Raw genomic sequence first — 22201 nt, 5'->3', positions numbered from 1 at the left:
AAAAAGCTTAATAAAATTGATAAAGGTCTAGTAAAAGTAATCAAGAAAAAGAAATAAAAAGGTGTTACCAATATCAAGAATTAAACAGGGATATCACCACAGATCCTATAGACATCAGAATATAATGAATATTATACCAATGATCTAGAAAATGTAAATGAAATGTATAAATTCCTTTAAAAACACAACTCACCAAAACCTATTCAATAAGACATTAAAAATCTAAAAAACTTTATAGCTATTAAGGAAATTGAATCAGTGAATAAAAACCTAACAACAACAAAAATTCAAGTCCAGTTGCTTCACTGCTGAATTCCTCCAAATATATAAGGAAAAGTTATATTAATGTTACATAAATAATTTCAGAAAATAGAAAAGAATGAACACTTTCCAAAACATTTTATGAGACCAGCATAATCTTGATGCCCAAACCTGATAAAGGCATTAAAAGAAAAGCAAATTAGAATTCAACATCTCTTGAGAAAATAAATGTAAATTTTATGAACAAAATATTAGGAAATTTAATCCAGCAATATTTTAAAAGGGTGGTGTAATGGTCTAAGTGGGACTTAGATTGACTGATTTTGAAATATTAAACCAACTTTAAAATACTGGAATAAAAAATATTAGCAATCACACACACACAAACACACATACACGTCACACACAAGATAATCATATATTACACATCATGATGAAGATGGGTTTATTCTAGGAATTCAAAGCTGGTTAGCTTTCCAAAGATCAATCAACGTAATACATTAACAGAGTGAAGGAGAAACAGATATGATCATCTCAATAGATGCAGAGTGATAAATTAGAACACATATTTATGATAAATTTTTTAAGCAAATTAGATATAACAGGGAATTTCCTTAATCTGATACAAGATATGTACCAAAAACCTACAGTAAACATCATGCTTTACAATGACTATTAAAAACCCAATGTCATCTCTTCCATTCGACATTGTACTGGAGGTGCTAGCCAATGCAATAATGCATTAGAAATAAATAAAAAATACAAGAAAGGGTTAAAAATGTGATAATTACAGATGACATAATTGTTTATGAAGCATATTCTTTTGGATAAACTATTTAATTTATAAGCAAATTTAGCAAGATTGCTGAATCCAAGTTCAAACGATTGCATGTCTAAGAAATAAACAAAATGAAATTTTAAAAATAATATCTAGGAATAAATCTAATGAAAGATGTGCATGATTTCTATGATGTAAATTGACAAATAATAGTGAGAGAAATTTAAAAAGACTTCAAAAATGGAGGGATATATTATGTTAATGAATTAAAACTCAAAAATGGAAATATGTTAATGGTCCACAAATTGATCTACTGAGTCAATAGAAACTCAATGTAAATTCAAGTAGGATTCTTTTTGTGGAAACTGACAGGCTGACTCTAAATTTCACGTGGAAATGCAAAAGACCAAGAACCACCATGTAAATCTTGAAGAAGTACATGGTTAGAGGGTATATACCACGAGATGTCGAGTCTTAATATAATACTGTGGTAACAAAAACAGTGTGGTAGATAAACCAATGGGACAGAACCTCTCTGGAATGAGGGCCACATATAAGGTCACCTGATTTATGGCTATTGTATTACTGCATTGCGGTATACAAGGAATTTTTTTTTTTAATAAATAGTATTAGAACAGTTGCCTATCCATTAGGAAAAAAACAAAAACAAGAAAAACAAATACACTGACCATACTCCACATTATACAAAAAATAAATTTGTGATGAATCACAGACTTAAGCATCAAGGATAAAATGATAGGAAAAGATTTCTTAAGCAGAACAGAGAAAGCAGTAACTAAATAGAAAAAGACTCATGAGTTGGACGCTATAAAAATGTATAACTTCTATCATTAAAAGACATTATTCTGGGGGCTGGCCCCGTGGCCGAGTGGTTAAGTTCGCGCGCTCCGCTGCAGGCGGCCCAGTGTTTCGTTGGTTTGAATCCTGGGCACGGACATGGCACTGCTCATCAGGCCACGCTGGGGCAGTGTCCCACATGCCACAACTAGAGGGACCCACAACGAAGAATATACAACTATGTACCGGGGGGCTTTGGGGAGAAAAAGGAAAAAATAAAATCTTTAAAAAAAAGACATTATTCAGGAAGCGAAAGGACAAGTTTTAGCCTGAAAGAAAATATTTATGTTACATTTATTGGAAATTCTGAGAATATGTAAAGAACTTCTACAAAACAATAAAAGATACACAAACTAGTAAACATTGGACAAAAGTTTTGAACAGACACTTCACAAGCATATGAAAAGGTGTTCAGTATCATCACTCACTAGGAAAATGCAAATTAAAACCCCAGTGAGCCACCAGAATAGCTAAAATTTAAACAACTGATAAATACAAAATTGGCAAGGATGTGGATGCTTCTGGTGGAAGTGTAAATTTGTACAACCACTTTATAAAATCTTTTGGCAGTATCTGGTAAAATATATATATGATAAATGTCTTTACATGTCATTAAATGCTTCTCCATGTTATCTTTTTTTATGCCTGAATAACATTCCAGTATATAGATGTATTTCTTCTAATTCTTTATGGCTATTTTGTGTTTGTTAGGGAATTCTCTGTCATCATTTTTAACATGTCTCTTTCCCTCTAGTGGGTTATTTCCAAACAATATTTTGAAACGTAGTACATTTAGGTTATTTTAATATTTTACTATTATAAAGAATGCTACAATGAAGAGTTTACAGTGAACTCCTTGCAAAAATCTGTCTTTATTTCCTAAGTGTAAATCCTAAGAAGTGGGTCAAACATATGCCCACTCTTGAGGCTTATAGTACACAGTGCCTCTCAAGAGCATTTGTTGAACTATTGGTGCCTGAGAGTGCTGATTCCTCCATGGCTTCACCAACCTTGGAGAGCATCATTTTTAAAAAATCTTTACTAATTTGCCAAGCAGAATGATCATTATACTGAGGATGACAGAACCAACATAAGTCCAAATTAATTGAAGTAAAAATAAAGTTGGAAGGCTTTTATGCACTTAAGTCCCCAGATTCAGAAAAGACATATCCAAGGCTAAGGAAGAACTTAAGGAAACAGTTGTCAGGAACCCCACAGGTATTTTTGAGAACATTACAGTTGTCTTCAGCTAGCTGAAGGACAGAATGCACAAAAAGAATTTAATTAAGATTTTTATAACTCGGGGGGGAAACTCACAATCTATTGGTAAAGGTAATAGGAAGGAATATTTCAACTCACTCTCACAAACAGGTGCTTCATTATCCCAGATGACAGTATTTCCTGAGATGATGCATGTTGTAGAGGAGTGACCAATGAGTCGGTATCTACAGGCAAAGAATAATAAATGTTATGTTCTAAATACATAGTTAATCTCCCTGCTTAAATTGCTGCTTACAAACGATTACAATCTTGGAGAATACAGAAAGACAATTTCCATTTGTCAAAGTACTATCACTTTCCCAAATTTTACATCTTTATTTGGACCTTTTAATTTTCTTCTTCCTGCATTCTAAACTAGATGGGATCTCTCTTCTTTCTTACCTTATGGCACATTTTTATATAAATCTAAGGTGAATAAGATTCATCAAACTAGAACCAAAGGAAATCTAAGCAGAACAAAAAGGGCTTAACACTTATTTCATTTTTAAAATGTTAAAGGCAGAAATTTTTAGTTAGTATGCCACAAACTGCTCAAAGTATGCCATAAAATTTGGAAAATTAATGACATTTATTTTTACTACAACTGAGACTCTCTGTAGTGATGGAAGGCTGGGCTGAACCATTCATGAGAACTAGTATGTATAGAGTAGGGCCAAACTTGATACTACTAGAAATTAAGAGGAATAATGCCAAATAACAGTCAAGTGTTATTTGATATAGCGGAGAACTTTGCCTTATGAATATATAAGAAAATACGGCAGCACAAACTTTATTCAAACAGCAAAACAGGCCAAATGGAGATCAAATAAAAAGTGTGACAGCAGTGGATGTTTCTAAAGAAACTGGAAGAACTGTTACATTGAAGTAGTGATTGTGTTGTATTTATTAATGTCTTCGGTTTGTTTTTGTTTTTTAATGACTTCCAGTACACCACCAAAAATGAGAATATTCTAAGTTGTATTGCAAACACACATACGCACAAATAGGGAACAAGTGGAGTAAAGGAAGTCTGCAGTCCTTCCACAACGTGTGCTTCCTCTGCCTGCCTTGAGCAAAGGATCATGGGGACCTCTCTGGCTTTTGACCTCATAGAGGTTACTTCTTAAAATGCTCTCTTGGATTTTCTAATCATGAGGGTTGGGTTAGAAATGGTGAAGTAAGTTGAGTTGGCAGTTCTCTCTATACTGTTGTTTAGTGTTGTAGTAATGAACACATCATGAATCGGTTGCATAGCTTTGTATTCACTGGTTAAGAGACCCTAGAAGAATGTTTCAATTGATTAAACTGGTCTCCCAAACTAGATTAAGCAATTGAGCAAATAATAGACCTCTTCTCTTTTGGAATTTTTAGAAAGAAATAAAGCAGAAATAACGTGCCTCTCGTTTTAAGAGGAATCTGGAATTTTTATATCCATTTCAATAGACTGGATCCTTTACATCCATCCTGTCTTTTTGGGACTCCTGGGGAAGAGAGAGGGAGTCGTATAGCTAAGCCATGGTTCAGGAAAAACCATGACCATTTCATTACCAGAAACCACATACAGCCTGTGGGTAAACACGCCCACACATTTGAGAATCTTCTAGAGCTTAGAGTGGAATAGTAAGGCCCTGGGATATTAATGCTATTTACATTTTCCTTCTTTTTTAAATCTATACACACATGAACCAAGTAGATGAGTTAAGAAAAATGAGGGAAAAAACCCTGTGAATTATTTAGGTTAGCACATAGAAGTCTGTGGTAAAAAGCCCCTCCCTTTGGCAATTTAGTAGTAACTTTAGAAAAAATCTTTGTATTTTGAGATAATTATAGATTCATTTGCAGTTATAGGAGATAATACAGAGATATCTCAGTACTCTTTACTCGATTTCCCACATTGATAACATCTTGCAAAACTACTGTACAGTATTAAAACCAAGATATTGATATGGATACACCACCAATTTTGTTCAAATTTCCTCAGTTTTATTTGTACTAATTTGTGTGTGTATTTGTACTAATGCATATGTATTTACATCTAGGCAATTTTTAATAGACTATTTTTAAGAGCAATTTTAGGTTCAGAGCATACTGACCAGAAGGTACAGGGGTTTACCATATGCTACCTGCCCCGAAAAATGTATAGCCTCCCACATTATCAACATCCCCAATCAGAGTGGCACTTTTGTTACAACTGATGAATCTACATTGACACATCATTATCACCCACAGTCTATAATTTACATTAGGGTCTACTCTTGGTGTCGTACATTCTATGGGTTTAGACAAATGTACAGTGACATATATACACCTTTGTAGAATCAGAGTAGTCTCACTGCCCTAAAAATCTTCTGAGCTCTGTCTGTTCATCTCTCCCTCCTGTGAAGCTCTGGCAACCACCAATCTTTTTACTCCATAGTTTTGCCTTTTCCAGAATGTCATATAATTGGAATCATACAGTATTTAGCCTTTTAAGATTGGTTTCTTCCACTTAATAAAATGCATGTTAGTTTCCTCCATGTCTTTTCCTGATTTAATAGCTCTTTTCTGCTTTCCAGAGTGGATTTATCATTTTACTTTCCTATCGGCAATGTATAAGTGATCAAGTTCCTCTATACTCATGCTAGCATTTGGTGTTTTCACTATTTTTTATTTTAGCCATTCAGATATGGGTGTGGTATTGTCCCATTGTTGTTTTAATTTGCATTTTCCTAATAGCTAATGAAGTTGAATATCTTTTCATGTGCTTATTTTCCATTGGTATATTCTCTTCAGTGAAATGTCTGTTCACAACCATACTGGGTTCAATAGTGTGCCCCCAAATTTATGTCCACCTGAAACCTCAGAATGTGTCTTTATTTGGAAACAAGTTCTTTACCGATGTGATAGAGTTAAGATGAGGTCATACTGGATTAGGGTGGGCCCTGGTCCAATGACTGGCATCCTCAGAAGAGGGAAATTTGGACCCAGAGACACACAGAGGGAAGACGATGTTAATACATAGAGCGGCAAAGCCGTGTGAGGACAGAGGCAGAGATTGAAGTGATGTGTCTATAGCCAAGTGATACCAAGGATTGCTGGCAACCACCAGAAGCTAGGAGAAAACCATAGCATGGATTCTCCCTCAGAGCCTCCAGTAGGAACCAACTCTACCAACACCTTGATTTCAGACTTATTCGGTTATATTCTTAACCTGCTGTGAGTTTTTATCATGAATTGGTGTTGGATTTTGTCAAATGAATTTTCTGAGTCAATTGATACGAGCATATAATTTTTCTTTTTCAGCCTGTTCATGTGGTTGATTATATTGATTGAATTTTTTGTTGTTGTTTGGGGGGTTTTTTGCTGAGGAAGATTTGCCCTGAGCTAACATCTGTGCTAGTCTTCCTCTACTTTATATGTAGGTGGCCACCACAGCATGGCTGATGAGTGGTGTGTGTCCATGCCCAGAATCCAAACCTGTGAACCTGGGCCACTGAAGTGGAGTGCACTGAACTTAACCACTATAACTCAGGGCCAGCCCCTACATTGATTGAATTTCGAATGTTAACTCAATCTTGCATTCCTGGAATAATTCCCACTGTGGTCATTGTATGCAATTTCTTTAATATATTGTTGGGTTTGATTTGCTAATATTTTATACTTACAAGAAAATTTTCAATGAAGTATTAGCAAATCAAATCCAACAATGTATAAGAAAGAATCATATACAATGACCAAGTGTGATTTATTCCAAATATGCAATTAATATTTTTACAGATTTAGAATTCATAGTTAAGTTCTTTTCTTTCATTACTTGAAATAGGTTGTGCAATTTCCTTCTGGTCTCCAATTTTCAGATCAGAAATCCACTGCTGTTCAAAGTGATGTTCCCCTATAATATATCCTTTCTCTCTGGTTGGTTTCAAGATTTTTTCAAGGGAATTTGTAATTACTTGTCAAAGCAACTTTATGATGGCTGCTTTAAAATCTTTGTTAAATAGTTCCAACATCTAATTCATCTTGGTATTGGCATTAGTCGATTGTCTTTTCTCAATCAAGCTGGGGTTTTCCTGGTTCTTGATATGGTTTTTCTATTGTATCTTGAACATTTTGGATATTATATTAGGTGACTCTTGATCTTATTTACATCTATTTTTGCAGACCATCACCCTCTTTGGGTTAGTGCATAGATTCTGGACTATTTTTGTGGGTTTTAGTTTCAGTGACAACTTAGTCTTCTGAGTCTTGCAATGCTATTCTGGTCTGCTTCATTCTTCGGGCTCCACTTAAATTCTCCATGTATCACTGATGATGCTGCCTGTGTGAATGAAGGTGCTTCCCCGGGCTGCCTAGTGTCACTGGGTGGAGAATGGGGGATGTTCAACCCTTGGCATGGAGTGTAAACTCTCTTGCTTGTTCTCTGGCTACCTGGTGAGCATGGGCACCCACTCCATCTGTCTTGGTGCCACCAGGGGAGGGAAGCGTCTATCTAGGCTGCCTTTTGCTGCTGGGTAAAAGACCACAAGACATGGGTCTGCAAGGCTTTCTCCTACTTGATGGAGAATCAAGAGACCCTGAGCATGGTTCACCTTCTACCGCTGGGTTGGTGGCTCACTGCCATGGGTGTAGGGTTGAGAGACACTGGACTTGGTTTGCCTTGTGCTGCTGTGTGGAGGGCTGGGACACTGGGCCTTCTGATATTCCTGGTATGAATATAGGGACCCTCCTGCTGCTGTCTTGAAGTCTAGGCCTTGCCATCCAGGCTCTACTGATGCTGCTATTGCGGGCAGAACAGTGCCCACTGCTGCTGGCTGGTGTGGGGCTTGAGATGTGTGGGCTCACCCAAGTTCTGCTGTTGACACAGCTGCTGGTGGACTGGGTCCTGCTGCTTCCCATGGGTGTGAGATATGGGAAGGATGGCCTCCCCCAATCTTCAATTTCTGAAAATATTTAATAGAAAGTTCCAGAAATAAGTAATTCATAAGTTTTAAATTGCTAGCACGATTCTGAATAACATGATGAAATCTTACACTGGCCAACTATGTCCCACCCAGGATGTGCATCATTCCTTTGTCCAGCACATCCACACTGTATACTCTACTCCTCCATGAGTCATTTAGAAGCCCTCTCTGTTATCAGATAGACTGACATAATATCACAGTGCTTGTGTTCAAGTAACCTTTATTTTACTTATAGTGGCCCCAAAGTGCAAGAGTACTGATGCTGGCAATTTAGATATGCCAAAGAGAAGCCATAAAGTGCCTCCTTTAAGTGAAGAGGTGAAAGTTCTCAACTGAATAAGGAAAGAAAAAAGATTGTATGTTGAGGTTGCTAAGATCCAGCATAACTTTTCTTACAGCATATTGTACAATGGTCCTATTTTATTAGTTATCATTGTTAATCTCTTACTGTGCCTAATTTATAAATTAAACTTTATAATAGGTATGTATGTATAGACAGAAACAGTATTCATAGGATTCCGTACTACTCACAGTTGCAGGCATCCCCTTAGGGTCTCTGAACATATCCCCTATGAATAAGGGGGAACTACTGTACCTATTCATTGTAAAAAAAAAAAAAAAAAGTGAAAGATACAAAAAATCTCAGTAATGGGAAAAAAATTATCCAAACTCTTTCAGAAATTAGCATAGTTAATGGTTTAGAGTAGTGCTTCTCAAAAGTTTTATTTGCATTGAAATCACTTGGGGATCTTGTGAAAATGCAATTCTGATTCAGTGGGTATGAAGATTCTGCCTTTCTAACAAGCTCCCAGGAGATGCTGACCTTGCTGGTCTGTGAACCATACTTTGGGTGGCAAGGGCTTGGAGTAAATCCTTTCAATCTTTTCTGTTAAGAGAGATACACATATAACGTGGATATCAGCTGCCAGATAGCTGAGGTTAAAGTGGACCAGGACCTATAATTTACAGCTGTGTGAAAGGCCTCCACCCCCATGATTTCTGTGCGTCCTAGGCCTTACTTCCCCCCACTTCTCTCTGCTTCCATGCTCCTGTGTCCATCCCTGCTGCCTTTGGGTTCTGCACTACATTTAATCTAGCAGTAAAGCCCAGGCTTTTTGTGGGTTTCCCCCCAAAATCCACTTGCTCAAAGTATTTTCCGTTTCATTTTGGGGAAGCTTTAGGGAGGTGTTACCCTGGGGAGTGGATGCCATTAGGCATTTCACTCCATTCCTCACTTGACTTTCTACTCCCTTTTTGGAATAATAAGCAACTCCTTCCCCTTGCCTTGCACAGAACAGCCCCTTCGGGGTCTCAACTTCTTTAAATATAATGTTTATCCTAAGAGGAATTCAGGTTAATAACTTTTTTTCCATCTTGTCATGTACATAGGTATTTATGTATGTACGTATCTTCATTTCGGAGAATATATATATATTCAGAATGAGTCACACTACATTATTTTATAACCCATTTTCATTATATAAACTATTGTTGGGTAGCACACCTATATCCACCTTTCAGATGTCCATTTGAGAGTTTTAGTGAGGCTGACACTGGCCACTCTATTTCCCCTACCTGCCCAGGATGCGTTCTCTGATTGGTGAGTTTGGGAGAAGGAATAGGGCAGCTCATCTCAACCTTTTGCATCTTGCAACCTTTTCCCACTTTGCATGCCTGCAGAGAGGATGCATTCTGGCTTATTCTCTGCTATGTGCTAAGGAGCCTGCCCCTACCCCTGTGATGAATGGGGGTAGGGGTGGGTGGGTGCAGAAAGCCTACAGTTTTCCAGCGGTAACTGATAACAGGCAATTACATTTAATTTTAGGATTTAAAAAATTTGTGTATTTAGCTCTGACCTAAAAATATATTCTCAATTCATCTCTTTTAGCAACAAAGATAGAACTTGAGCTTCATCTGTCTGATTCCTCAGTTGGTCCAGAAATCCAGTGGTGAAGATGTGTGTATTATTTATTGGAATCCCTCAAGCTGCAACAAATATATTATGTTCAAGTTCCAACATTTTTTTTTTTAAGGAAGATTAGCCCTGAGCTAACATCTGCTGCCAATCCTCCTCTTTCTGCTGAGGAAAACTGGCCCTGAGCTAACATCCGTGCCCATCTTCCTCTACTTTATACATGGGACACCTACCACAGCATGGCTTTTGCCAAGCAGTGCCATGTCTGCATCCGGGATCCGAACCAGTAAACCCTGGGCCACCAAAGCAGAACATGTGAACTTAACCACTGCGTCACCAGGCCAGCCCCTCCAATATTTTTATCAGCAGAATAATATTCCATCACATGCATGTACCATGGTTTAGTTAAATAACCCCCTATTGTTGAATACTAGGATGTTTTCCAACCTTTCCAAGCCTCAGTGTCTAAAAAACTTCAAAAAGGAAATGATTGACATTTGACTCCTGAGCAAAAGTATATTGCCTAAATTGTGTTAAATGGTGTAAATTTGTACCAATTTATGCTACTACTTGGAGTTTAAGTCAATACCCATTTCCCTGAACTTCATCAACACCAATTGTAGGTAGGGACTTTTGTCTGTTTTGTTTACTGCTACATCTCCAACTTCTAGAATAGTACCTATTCTTTGTATTTGTAGGCTCCGAATAAATATTTTTGGATTGAATGAATGATCAAAATAGCATATTATTGTTATTTTAATTTGCATTAATTTCATTATTAGCAAGGCTAGACTTTTCCACAGGTATTGATGATTTGTACTTTTTTTTTTTTGAGGAATATCAGCCCTGAGCTAACTACTGCCAATCCTCCTCTTTTTGCTGAGGAAGACTGGCCCTGAGCTAACATCCCTGCCCATCTTCCTCTACTGTATATGTGGGACGCCTACCACAGCATGGCTTTTGCCAAGCGGTGCCATGTCCGCACCCAGGATCCGAACTGGCGAACCCCGTGCCGCCAAAGCGGAACGTGTGCACTTAACTGCTGCGCCACCGGGCCGGGCCCTGTGCTTTTTTCTTTTGTTAATTGCCACTTTGTATCTTTTGATCACTTTTCTATTCAGGTGTTTGTATATTTTTTGTAAGGGCTTTTTGTATATATATTTTCTCCTTTTTCGTTTCTAATTAATTCGTTTTTAATGTTTGTATATGTGTCAGTTGTGTTAACCTCTCTATGGATTCTGCCTTTGCTTGAAATGAACCCATTAACTTGGAATGATCCTAAGTCAGATACATATTTTTTGAATTTTTCATTTAGTTTTATTTAGGTTTCACTTATAACATAACTCCTTGTAACTCCTTGATCTATGTAGGATTTATTTTGGTGTATGAAATGAGCTAAGGATCTAACAATATTTTAATTAAAGATACTAGTTTGCTTACTATTTTGAAATGCTATATACCTTTTGTTATAAATTTGGATCTATCTCTGGACTTCGTATTCTGTTTTTTTGAGTTCTCTATTTTAAAATATAGCATTATAATATACTTAAAATTATTTTAACTTCATAATCTGTTTCAATATCTAGTAATACTTGCCCCTTTCATTATTGTTTTTTGAAGTAAAGATATTGAGAATTTAAATAATAGAGACTGAATCCCTTTTAAAAGATTGCTTTTCAACTTGGTACTCTACAGAGAATGTACTTTTCTCTTTTATTCCATAGATTATTCAAGAGAATTAACAGACGTGCTAGGTAGAAAATTTTCATGTAAAAAAACTTCATAAATTTACTGTACATTCTGATTACAATGAGCATGATCTCATTTTTGTAAAATCCATTCCTTTTTTTTTTCCCCTAAATATTGGTACCTGAGCTAACATCTGTTGCCAATCTTCTTTTTTTCCCCTTTGTCTTCTCCCTAAAGCCCCCCATACATAGTTGTATGTTGTAGTTGTAGTCCCTCTGGTTGTGGCATGTGGGAGGCCGCCTCAGCTTGGCTTGATGAGCGGCGCCATGTCCGTGCCCAGGATCCGAACTGCAGAAACCCCAGGCAGCCCAAGCGGAGCCCGAAAACTGAACCGATCAGCCACGGGGCCAGCCCCGTAAAATCAATTTCTAAAAGGGAAAACCAAAAATACTCCCAAGTGTGCTTCCCTACACACACTTATATAAAGAAATTGTAACATTTTCTTCCCTCTATTTTGCTACATGGATTAATTTTTCTATTTTTGTTTATTCTGTTGGAAATTGTAGTTTTTTAAAATTTTTATTCTACTGTGATAACAGCCATTAAAAATACATACAAATTTGTCTTCTCCATTTTTGAGGTCAAGAATGATACATTAACTATAAGTCCAGCACTTTAAAAATTTTCCTCAACTGCTAGCTTTCTTGCTATACTCTTTGATTTTAGATATAATTACGTTTTTTTTTTGGAGGAAGATTAGCCCTGAGTTAACTGCTGCCAATCCTCCTCTTTTTGCTGAGGAAGACTGGCCCTGAGCTAACATCCATGCCCATCTTCCTCTACTTTATATGTGGGATGCCTACCACAGCATGGTGTGCCAAGCGGTGCCATGTCCACACCCAGGATCCGAACTGGCGAACCCCAGGCCACCAAAGCAGAACGTGCAAACTTAACAGCTGCACCACTGGGCCGGCCCCATGGATATAATTAATTTTTAAAATTCTTCTGTAAAGAAGTAATCTTATTTTACAGTAAATGAAACACCCATATTAAAAATAATTTGATTCTCTATGTTTCATAAGTTTTATATCTCATCAATAATTTTTTAACCTGCATCATTCTAATTTTTGAATTGTTATTTTGGGTTGACTGACTGGAGTTATCTTTTTTCCATAAAACAGATCAGCTTGATATAATTTGTTAGCTCTGTTTTGTCTGTCTGTTACTCTTCCATATGAATGATAGCTTGGCTGTTATAGAATAATTTAAGGCACAATCAAAACACTGTAATTTAGTCTTGAGTGTTAGGGAACAATGCTTCTATTCCATTCATGATGTTTCCTTCTTTCTTGCTTTCAGATCAAATCAAAAATCTTGGAGTCATCTATATTCTTTTTTTAATTTCAGACTTAATATCTGGTGCATTCAGAAATTTTGTCACCTCTACCTTCTAACATATGTTGAATACAATCACTTCTCACCCCTCTCACTCTAGTCTAGGGTATCTCAACCCAGGCAGTATTGACATTTTGGACCAATGATTCTTTGATATGAGGATAATGTTCTGTGCACTGTAGCATGCTTAGCAGCATCCCTGGCCTCTATCCACTAGATGCCAGTAGCACCTTCTTAGTTGTGACAACCAAATATGTCTCCAGAGATTGCCAAATTGAGAACCATTGTTCCAGTTCTGGATGAGGTTATCTTTCAACTAGACAAGACGATAGACTTTTTTTTTTTTTTTAAAGATTTTATTTTTCCTTTTTCTCCCCAAAGCCCTCTGGTTCATAGTTGTCTATTCTAGTTGTGGTCCTTCTAGTTGTGGCATGTGGACGCCACCTCAGCGTGGCTTGATGAGCGGTGTCATGTCCGCGCCCAGGATCCGAACCGGTGAAACCCTGGGCCACTGAAGCGGAGCATGTGAACTTAACCACTCAGCCACGGGGCCTGCCCCCCAAGACGATAGACTTTAACTAGTCTCTCTCTTTTATTTGTCCTCCAACAACAAATCCTTCATATGACAGCTAAAGTGAGTCTTTAAAATTGTAAATCAGATCATGTCACCCCTCTGCTTTAAAGACCCTCCAGTAGCTTCCTGTCAAATTTAGATTAAAGTCTGAAGTCCTCACTGTGGTCTGCATAGCCCTCCATGACCTGGCTCTGGCTGTTCTTCAGACCTCTTTTCCTCTCACTCTTTTCTTCACTCACTCTGTTGGAGTCATACTGGTTTCCTAACTGAACGCTCACAACTTGAAGAACATTCCTCCAGCAAAGTTTTGTTCTTGCTATCAGCAATGACCTTCCCCCATATGTCTCAGTCCCTCACTTTGTACAAGCCTCCAACTTTTATTGCCTCAGAGTTACCTGCTCTGAGTATTCTATATATAATAGCACCTGCATTCTTCCCCTGTGACTATTCCCTCCACTTACATATTTTTCTTCATAATGGTTATCACTCTCATATTACAATATGTATTTGTTTGCTATTTGTTTCCCCCACAACAATTTAAGTTTCATTAAAGATAAACTTTCTTTTGTTAACTAGGATATTCCTAGTACCTGCAATAGTTCCTAGCACAAAGTAGGTATTCAATAAATACTTATTATACAAGTGCATAAGTAAATGTAGTTCCATAGATACAATGTACTGTTGAACAGATTTGCAAATTCAAATTTGTTAAAGTCTTCCTATGTCCATGTATTTCATGGAGAGAGGTAAATATAGAGATTAACTTTAGAATTTTTAAAGTATACAAGTTAAAATTTGTGGGGTAACATGTAAACTAAGAGAAATAGAGGCTATTAATTTCTAAGCTAGTAAAGGAAGTAATGGAATAAGGATACAAAGCCTAAATCAGCACAAAATAAGCTTAAAAAGTGTGAAAAATGCAAATATAGTGCAAATAGGAAACACAAAATAAGATAGTAGGCATTAGTTTTAAATTAATTTAATTGCTAATGTAATTACATTAAAAGCAAATGGATTAACTCTTTAGTTACAAGGCAGAGATTGTTAGGCTGGATTAAAAAAATATAGCTACAGTAGTCCCCCCTTATCTGCAGGGATATGTTCCAAGACCCCCAGCAGATGCTTGAAACTGCAGATACTACCAAGCCCTATATATACTATGTTCTTTTCACTGAAAGGGAGCACTTTATGGCTTCTCTTTGGCATATCCAAATTCCCAGCATCACTACCCTTGTGCTTTGGGGCCATTATTAAGTAAAATAAGGGTTACTTGAACACAAGCACTGCAGTACTGTGACAGTTGATCTGATAACTGAGACAGTTACTAAGTAATGGGCAGGTACCATAGACAGCATGGATACCCTGCACAAAGGAATGATTCACGTCCTGAATGTGAGATTTCATCATGCTACCCAGAATAGTGTCCAAATTAAAACTTATAAGTTGTTTATTTCTGGAATTTTCCATCTAATATTTCTAACTGAGGTTTTGACTGTCAGTAACTGAAACCGTGGAAAGTGAAAATTCAGAAAAGGGGGGACTACTATATAAGTTGTTCACCAGAGACTCACCTAAAACATAATGATACAGAAAGGAAAAAGTAAAAAGATAGCAAAAGAATATTCAAATAATCAAAAGAAAGCAACGTGGTTATATTCAATCCATAGTAAAGACTTTAAGTCTACATTCAAAATAGATTTTTAACTCAAAAAACATTACTAGAGAGAAAGAGCAGCTCTACATAATGATAAAAGTTTTAATACTCTTGGAAGATATGCAAGTATTAAATGTGTCTACACCTAATTACATAGTATCAAATATATAAAACCAAAAACAGAAATACAAGGAAAAATTAGAAAAACTCATGATTATAAGAGTTGATAGATCAAGCCTGCTTTAGAAAAGGAACACGCTCTGCTCATTTTATAAGGAAAAAATTGGTTGTAAAGCCAGACAAGAACAGTATGAGAAGCAAAAATTATTAGGCTTCTTACACTCACGAGCATAAAAGAAAAAGATCTGAAACAAAATATAAAACAAATCTAGCAATATATATAAAATATTTATAACACTTCTAGACCAAGTTGATTTCTCACAAATTTAAGGTTTAAGCTGTTAATGTAATTCATCACAGTATTACTTCAGAGATTAAAGGAGAAAAGTTGTATTATCATCTCTAAAGATGCAGGAAGATCAGTTAATAAAATTAAAAATCCTTTCATGATAAAAATTTTAGGAATAGAACCCTCAAAAAAGGATACATAGAAAAATCCTATAGCAAACATCATATTTAATGTTGAATCATTGAAAGCTTTTGCCAAGGGACTGGGAATGAGACAAACTATCCACTGTCAGCACAACATTATAGTGGAGATCCCAGCCAGCACAGCGAGGCAAGAAAAAGAAATAAGAAGAACAAGGACTGGAAAGAAATAAATGAAATTGTCCTTATTTGAATTTACAATTTACTCCTGGAAAATACAAAAGAATCTGTGGCTAAAATGTCATAACTCATGGGGGAGTTTGGTCAGGTTTCCGTGTGTTAAATCAATATTTAAAAGCCAATTGCATTGCTTATGCCAGAAACGAATAGAAAATAAAATCTTAAAAAATACTACTAAAATAACATGAAAATATTTAGTACCTAAGAATGAATATATTGAAAAGATATTCCAAAACTCTATGGATAAAATTATAAACTTCTATTAGAATCACGTAAGAAGATGTAAATAAATGGACTGTTCATGGCTTGGAAGACTCAGTAATATAATGCTATAAATTTCCTGCAAATTAATATAGAGTTTTAATGTAACTGTGATCAAGATTTCTGTATAGTTACAATAGGCTATTGATTGTCAGGAAATCAATGTAGTGTATCATGAATCAACATAGTAGATTGTGAATGGCATAAAAAATGGAATGCAGTAGAATGAAAATATGAATATGTTTTATGTACTAAGTATTGTTTTGTGACACATTTAAAATTTTTTTATTAAGATAAAATTCACATACTATCAAATCTATCCTTTTAAAGTATACAATTCAGTGGCTTTTAGTATATTCATAAGGTTATGCAACCATCTCCACTATCTAATTCCAGAACATTTTCATCACACCCAAAGGAAAACTCATACCCAATAGCATCACTCTGCATTCTCCTTCCTCACAGCCCTTTACAACTATTCACTTTCTCTATCTATGGATATGCCTATTTTGGACATTTCATATAAATGGAATTATATAATATGTGACCTTTTGTGTCTGGCATCTTTCGCATGTCTTCAAGGTTCATCCATGTGGTAGCATGTGTCAGTACTCCATTCATTTTTATGGGTGAATAGTATTCCATTGTGTGGAAGTACCACATCTTGTTTATTCATAATCACTTGATGGACATTTGGGTTGTTTAGACTTTTTCACTATTATGAATGATGCTGCTGTGAACATTTGTGTACAAGTGTTTTGTAAGGTATACAATGGGATAAGAATATGCATATAAATTATGAAGTGATTACCACAATCAAGTTAATTAATACATCTCTCACCTCACGTAGTTACCAGTTGTTTTGTGTGTGTGTAGTAAGACACTTAATATCTACTGTCTCAGCAAATTCAAATATACAATACAGTATTAATAACTATACTCACCATTCTGTACATTAGATTCCCCAGAACTTATTCATCTTATAATTGGAATTTGTATCCCTGGATGAATATCTCTTAATTTCGCCTCCCTCCTCAGTTCTTGGCAACCACTATTCTGCTCTCTGGTTCTATGAGTTCAACATTTTTAGCTTCCACATATAAAAGAAATCATAGAGTATTTGTCTTTCTGTGTCTGTCTTCTTTCACTTCTTTCACCTGTCTTCCAGGTTCATCCGTGTTTTCCCAAACAGCAGGATTTCCTTCTTTTTATGACTGAATAATATTCCATTTAATATTCAATGTTTTGGAAGAGTTTGACAACTTATATTTAATTCCTTTTTAAATTTTTGCTGTAGAATTCAATCACAAAGCCATCTAGTCCTGAGCTTTTCTTTGTTGGGAGGTTTTTGATTACTGCTTCAATCTCTTTACTCATTATTGGTCTCTTCATATTTTTTATTTCTTTATGATTCAGTCTTAGTAGGATTTATATTTCTAGGAATTTATCCATTTCTTCTAGTTTATCCAACCTGTTGGCATAGAATTGTTCATAGTAGTCTCATGATCCTTTGCATTTCTGTGATATTGGTTGCAATGTTTCCCCTTCATTTATAATTTTATTTATTTGAATCTTTTCTTTTTTTCTTGGTTAATCTGGCTGAAGGTTTGTCTATTTTGTTTATCTTTTTAGAAACCAACTCTTGGTTTGGTTTTGTTTTGAGAAAGATTAGTCCTGAGCTAACATCTGCTGCCAATCTTCCTCTTTTTGCTGAGGAAGACTGGCCCTCAGCTAACATCCATGCCTGTCTTCCTCTACTTATATGTGGGACGCCTGTCACAGCATGGCTTGACAAGTGGTATGCAGGCTCACACCCAGGATCCAAACCAGCGAACCCCGGGCCACCGAAGCAGAAGGCGCAAACTTAACCACTGCGCCACTTGGCCAGCCCGTAAAAACCAACTCTTAGTTTTGTTGATCTTTTCTATTGTTTTTTCTGGTCTCTGTTTCATTTACTTCCTTCAGTTCTGTTAATATTTACTTTATATAGTTAGGTGCTCAAATGTTGGGTGCATACATATTTACTATTGTTTATCCTCTTGATAAATTGACCCCTTTATGTTTATGTAGTGACTTCCATGACTATTGTGACAGATTTTGACTGAAAATCTATTTTATCTTATATTAGTCTAGCAACCTCTGCTCTTTTTCAGTTACCACTTGTATGGAATACCTTTTTCTATCTCTTCACTTTCAGCCTATGTGTGTCCTTAAAGCTAAAGTGAGTCTCTTGTAGGCACCATATGGTTGTATGTTGTTTTTTTTTTTCCGTTCATCCACTCTATGTCTTTGATTGGAGAATTTAATTAATTTACATTTAAAGAAGTTATTGATAGGTATGGACTTACTATTGCCATTTTATTAATTTTTTCTGCCTGTTCTGTATTTCCTTTGTTCTGTTTTTCCTCTCTTGATGTCTTCCTTTGTGATTTGTTGATTTTTTTTGCAGTGTTATGTTCTGATTCCTTTCTCTTTATCTTTTGTGTATCTTCTAAAGATTTTTCCTTGTGGTTACCATGAGGCTTACATAAAACATCTTATACTTACAATAGTGTATTTCAAGCTGATAACAACTTCAGTCACCTACAAAAACTACACTTTTATTTCTTCCTCACATTTTATACTATTGATGTTACACTTTACATTTTTTTATATTTTGTATAAATTAACAAATTATTGTAGCTATAGTTACTTCTAATACATTTGTCTTTTAAGTTTTATACTCAACTAAAAATCATTTATGTACAACGAGTACAGTATTAGAGTACTCCGAATATGACATATATTTTCAGTTGTGTTAGGCATCTATATAGGAGTGGAATTGCTAGGTAATATGCCAACTCTATGTTTAACTTTTTGAGGAACTGCTGAACTGTTTCCTAACGCAGCTGTACCATTTTACATTCCCACAAGCGATGTATAAGGGTTCCAGTTTCTTTATTTTCTCACTCATACTTGTTATCGTCTGTCTTTTAGATTATAACTATCTTAGTGGATATGAAATGGTATCTCATTGTGGTTTTGATTTGTACTTCCTTAATGACTAACAATGTTGAGTATCTTTTATGTGCTTATTGGCCATTTGTATTATTTCTTTGAAAAAATGTCTATTCAAAACCTTCGTCCATTTAAAAAGTTGGGCTGTCTTTTTATTGTTGAGTTGTAAGAGCTTTTTGTATATTCTGGATATGAGATTTTTATAAAGTCTATGATTTGCAAATATTTTCTTCCATTCTATAGGTTGCCTTTTCATTTTCTTGATGGTGTCCTTTGAAGCACAAAAGTTTTTAAATTTTATTGAAGCCCAGTTTGCCTATTTTCTCTTTAGTTGCTGTGCTTTGTGTGTTAAACCTGAATAATCATTGCCTAATCCAAGCTTATGAAGATTTACACCTATGTTTTCTTCACAGAGTTTTACAGTTTTAGTTCTTAATTTAGATCTTTGATCCATTTTGAGTTAATTTTTGTATATGGCATGAGGTGTGGTCCTAATTCTTTCTTTTGCATTTGGTTATTCAGTTGTTACAGGACCAGTTGTTGAAAAGACTGTTGTTTCACCATTGAATTGTCTTTGGCACCATTGTTGAAAATCAGTTTATCATATATGTATTGGTTTATTTCTGGATTCTCAATTCTATTTCATTGATCTATATGTCTGTCCTTATGCCAGTACCATGCATTCTTGATTACTGTTGGTTTATAGTAGGTTTTGAAATTGGGAAGTTCTTCTTTTCTAAGATTGTTTTGACTGTCTGGGTTCCTTGCATTTTTATCTGAATTTTAGGATTGGCTTGTCAATTTCTGCAAAAGAATGCTGGGATTTTGTATGGATTATGTTGGATCTGTAGATCACTTTGGTGAGATCAATATTATACATCAATATTGTTGCAATTTTAACAATATTAAGTCTTCCAACTCATGAACATGGGATGTCTTTCCATTTATTTAAGTGTTCTTTAATTTTGCTTCAGCAATCTTTTGTGATTTTAGTGTACAATCTTACACTTCTTTGATTTAGTTTATTTCTAAGTGTTTTATTCTTTTTGATGCTATTGTAAGTGGAATTTTTTCTTCATTTCATTTTCAGATTGCTCATTGCTAGTGTACAAAGTACAATTTATTTTTGTATATTGGTCTTGTATCCTGAAATCTTACTAAACTATTTATTATCTGTAATAGGTTTTTTGGTGTGTGTGTATGCACATTCCATAGGATTTTCTATACAAAACATGTCATTTACAAACAGATTGTTTTAATTCTTCTTTCCAATCTGAATGTCTTTTATTTCTTTTTCTCACCTAATTGTCCTGGCTAGAACCTCCAGTGCAATGTTGAATAGAAGTGCCAAGAAATTTTGCAACACTTTTAATTTATATAGATGTGTGATGTGTGTGTTTGAGTGTTTGTGTATGTGTATGTGTTGTAAAAATATATTTCCTAGCTGTGGATCATGGTAAAATGTTTGAAAACCACTGCCCTAGAGAAGCTTTTGCACATGTGCATTAGGAGACATGTATAAGTATGTTTATATCGGGAATGCTTATAATAGCCCAAACAAAACAAAGCAAAACAAACTAGAAACAATCCAAATATCCAACAAACAATCAAGAACAAATAAATAAATTGTAGTATATCCATACAAGAGAATACCATCTAAAGCGAAAATGAATTAACCAGAATCACATTGATAAGTGTCAGAACTAAACTATTAAATAAAAAAGCAAGTTGCAGAGAAGTATACATAACATCATGCCATGCATATAAAGTTCAAAACATGTAAAGCTAAAAATATACTGATTAGGACTATGTATGGGGGAAATTGGAAAAGAAATGCAAGGGAATGAAAAACATAAAATTCAGGGTGGTGGTTATTTCTGGAGCAATTTTGGAGGTAGAAGAATGGGAATTGGGAAGGGCACACAGAAGGGTTCAAAAGTACTAGTAATGTTTCTTAAGGTGGGTGGTGTACACTCTGAAGTTCATTTTATTGTTATTGCAATTTTTATTTTTCACTTATGATATTTAGTATGTATTTTAAGTAATCAATAAATAATTAAAGTAAATCAAAATTTAAGATACAAGGTGAAGCAGTCTCTCCACTTCTTTCCTAAATTTGTTGTCTCCTCCAAGGATAAGCCAAGAATATCCCCACAGCGAGATTCCTACACTGTGTGCACTTCTGGAGGAGAAGTGCTATAACAATTAAGATTCCACCACATCTGCTCCATCATCCCAAACAAATCACTATTTCCCACTTCACCCTGAGCCCACCATCTCCAGTTGTTACTTTGACAATACATGTGTGGGTCAGCTAGGGTTTGTTTCATTTGCTTCTTTAGAGAGCTGGTCCTTCCCATCTAATGAATGCTTCCTTGGTTTTAGATGTACCAATTTGATGTGCAAAGCTCTCCCTCCCCCCTCAGTTTCTAGCATGGAAACAGGTTTTCCTATTTTCCAAATATTTATTTTGTCATTTCAAGGGTAGTTAAATGACTGGGTTCAAGCCACCACCTCTACTTAGAAATCATTTTGCTATATTTTTAAAGACAGGTAATTTAACTCTCCTTTCTAAGACTATTGTTTAGAGATTGGTGTTATGATTCTAGAACTGTGATCCCAATGCTACTGTCAACTCACCCTTCATTACACAAATAATTAACAGTTGATCCAAACTGGATGTCTCCATTTACGACCATTTTGCCATTTGTGGGTTCTGGAGGAGATCTACATTGTTTACCTATGGGAAAGAAGCAGAGTTTTGGGACTGTGTGTAGAATACTTCAAACTTCTATTAGTACATGAGATCCCGAACCTGGCTGTAGCTTTA

General features: G+C 35.6%; 1 protein-coding gene and 1 long non-coding RNA gene across 2 annotated transcripts in view; one reads left to right on the top strand and one right to left on the bottom strand.

Moving 5' to 3' along the window:
* The window catches only part of LOC139078916 (uncharacterized), a 178901-nt gene that overhangs the window by 73232 nt on the left and 83468 nt on the right, over positions 1–22201 (top strand). The gene's annotated exons all lie outside the window — the stretch shown is intronic.
* The window catches only part of LOC103541409 (complement receptor type 2-like), a 144219-nt gene that overhangs the window by 72501 nt on the left and 49517 nt on the right, over positions 1–22201 (bottom strand). The window contains exons 23-24 of the mRNA XM_070591173.1: positions 22012–22111; positions 3257–3342 (exon numbers count right to left, since the gene is read on the bottom strand). Of these exons, the coding sequence (XP_070447274.1) occupies positions 3257–3342; positions 22012–22111 (186 nt within the window). The remainder of the gene's footprint in view (positions 1–3256; positions 3343–22011; positions 22112–22201) is intronic.

Source organism: Equus przewalskii, chromosome 23, assembly GCF_037783145.1.
Source record: "Equus przewalskii isolate Varuska chromosome 23, EquPr2, whole genome shotgun sequence".
Classification (NCBI taxonomy): domain Eukaryota; kingdom Metazoa; phylum Chordata; class Mammalia; order Perissodactyla; family Equidae; genus Equus; species Equus przewalskii.
The sequence above is the reverse complement of the archived record's forward strand: the minus strand, read 5'-3'. Positions and strand labels throughout refer to the sequence as shown.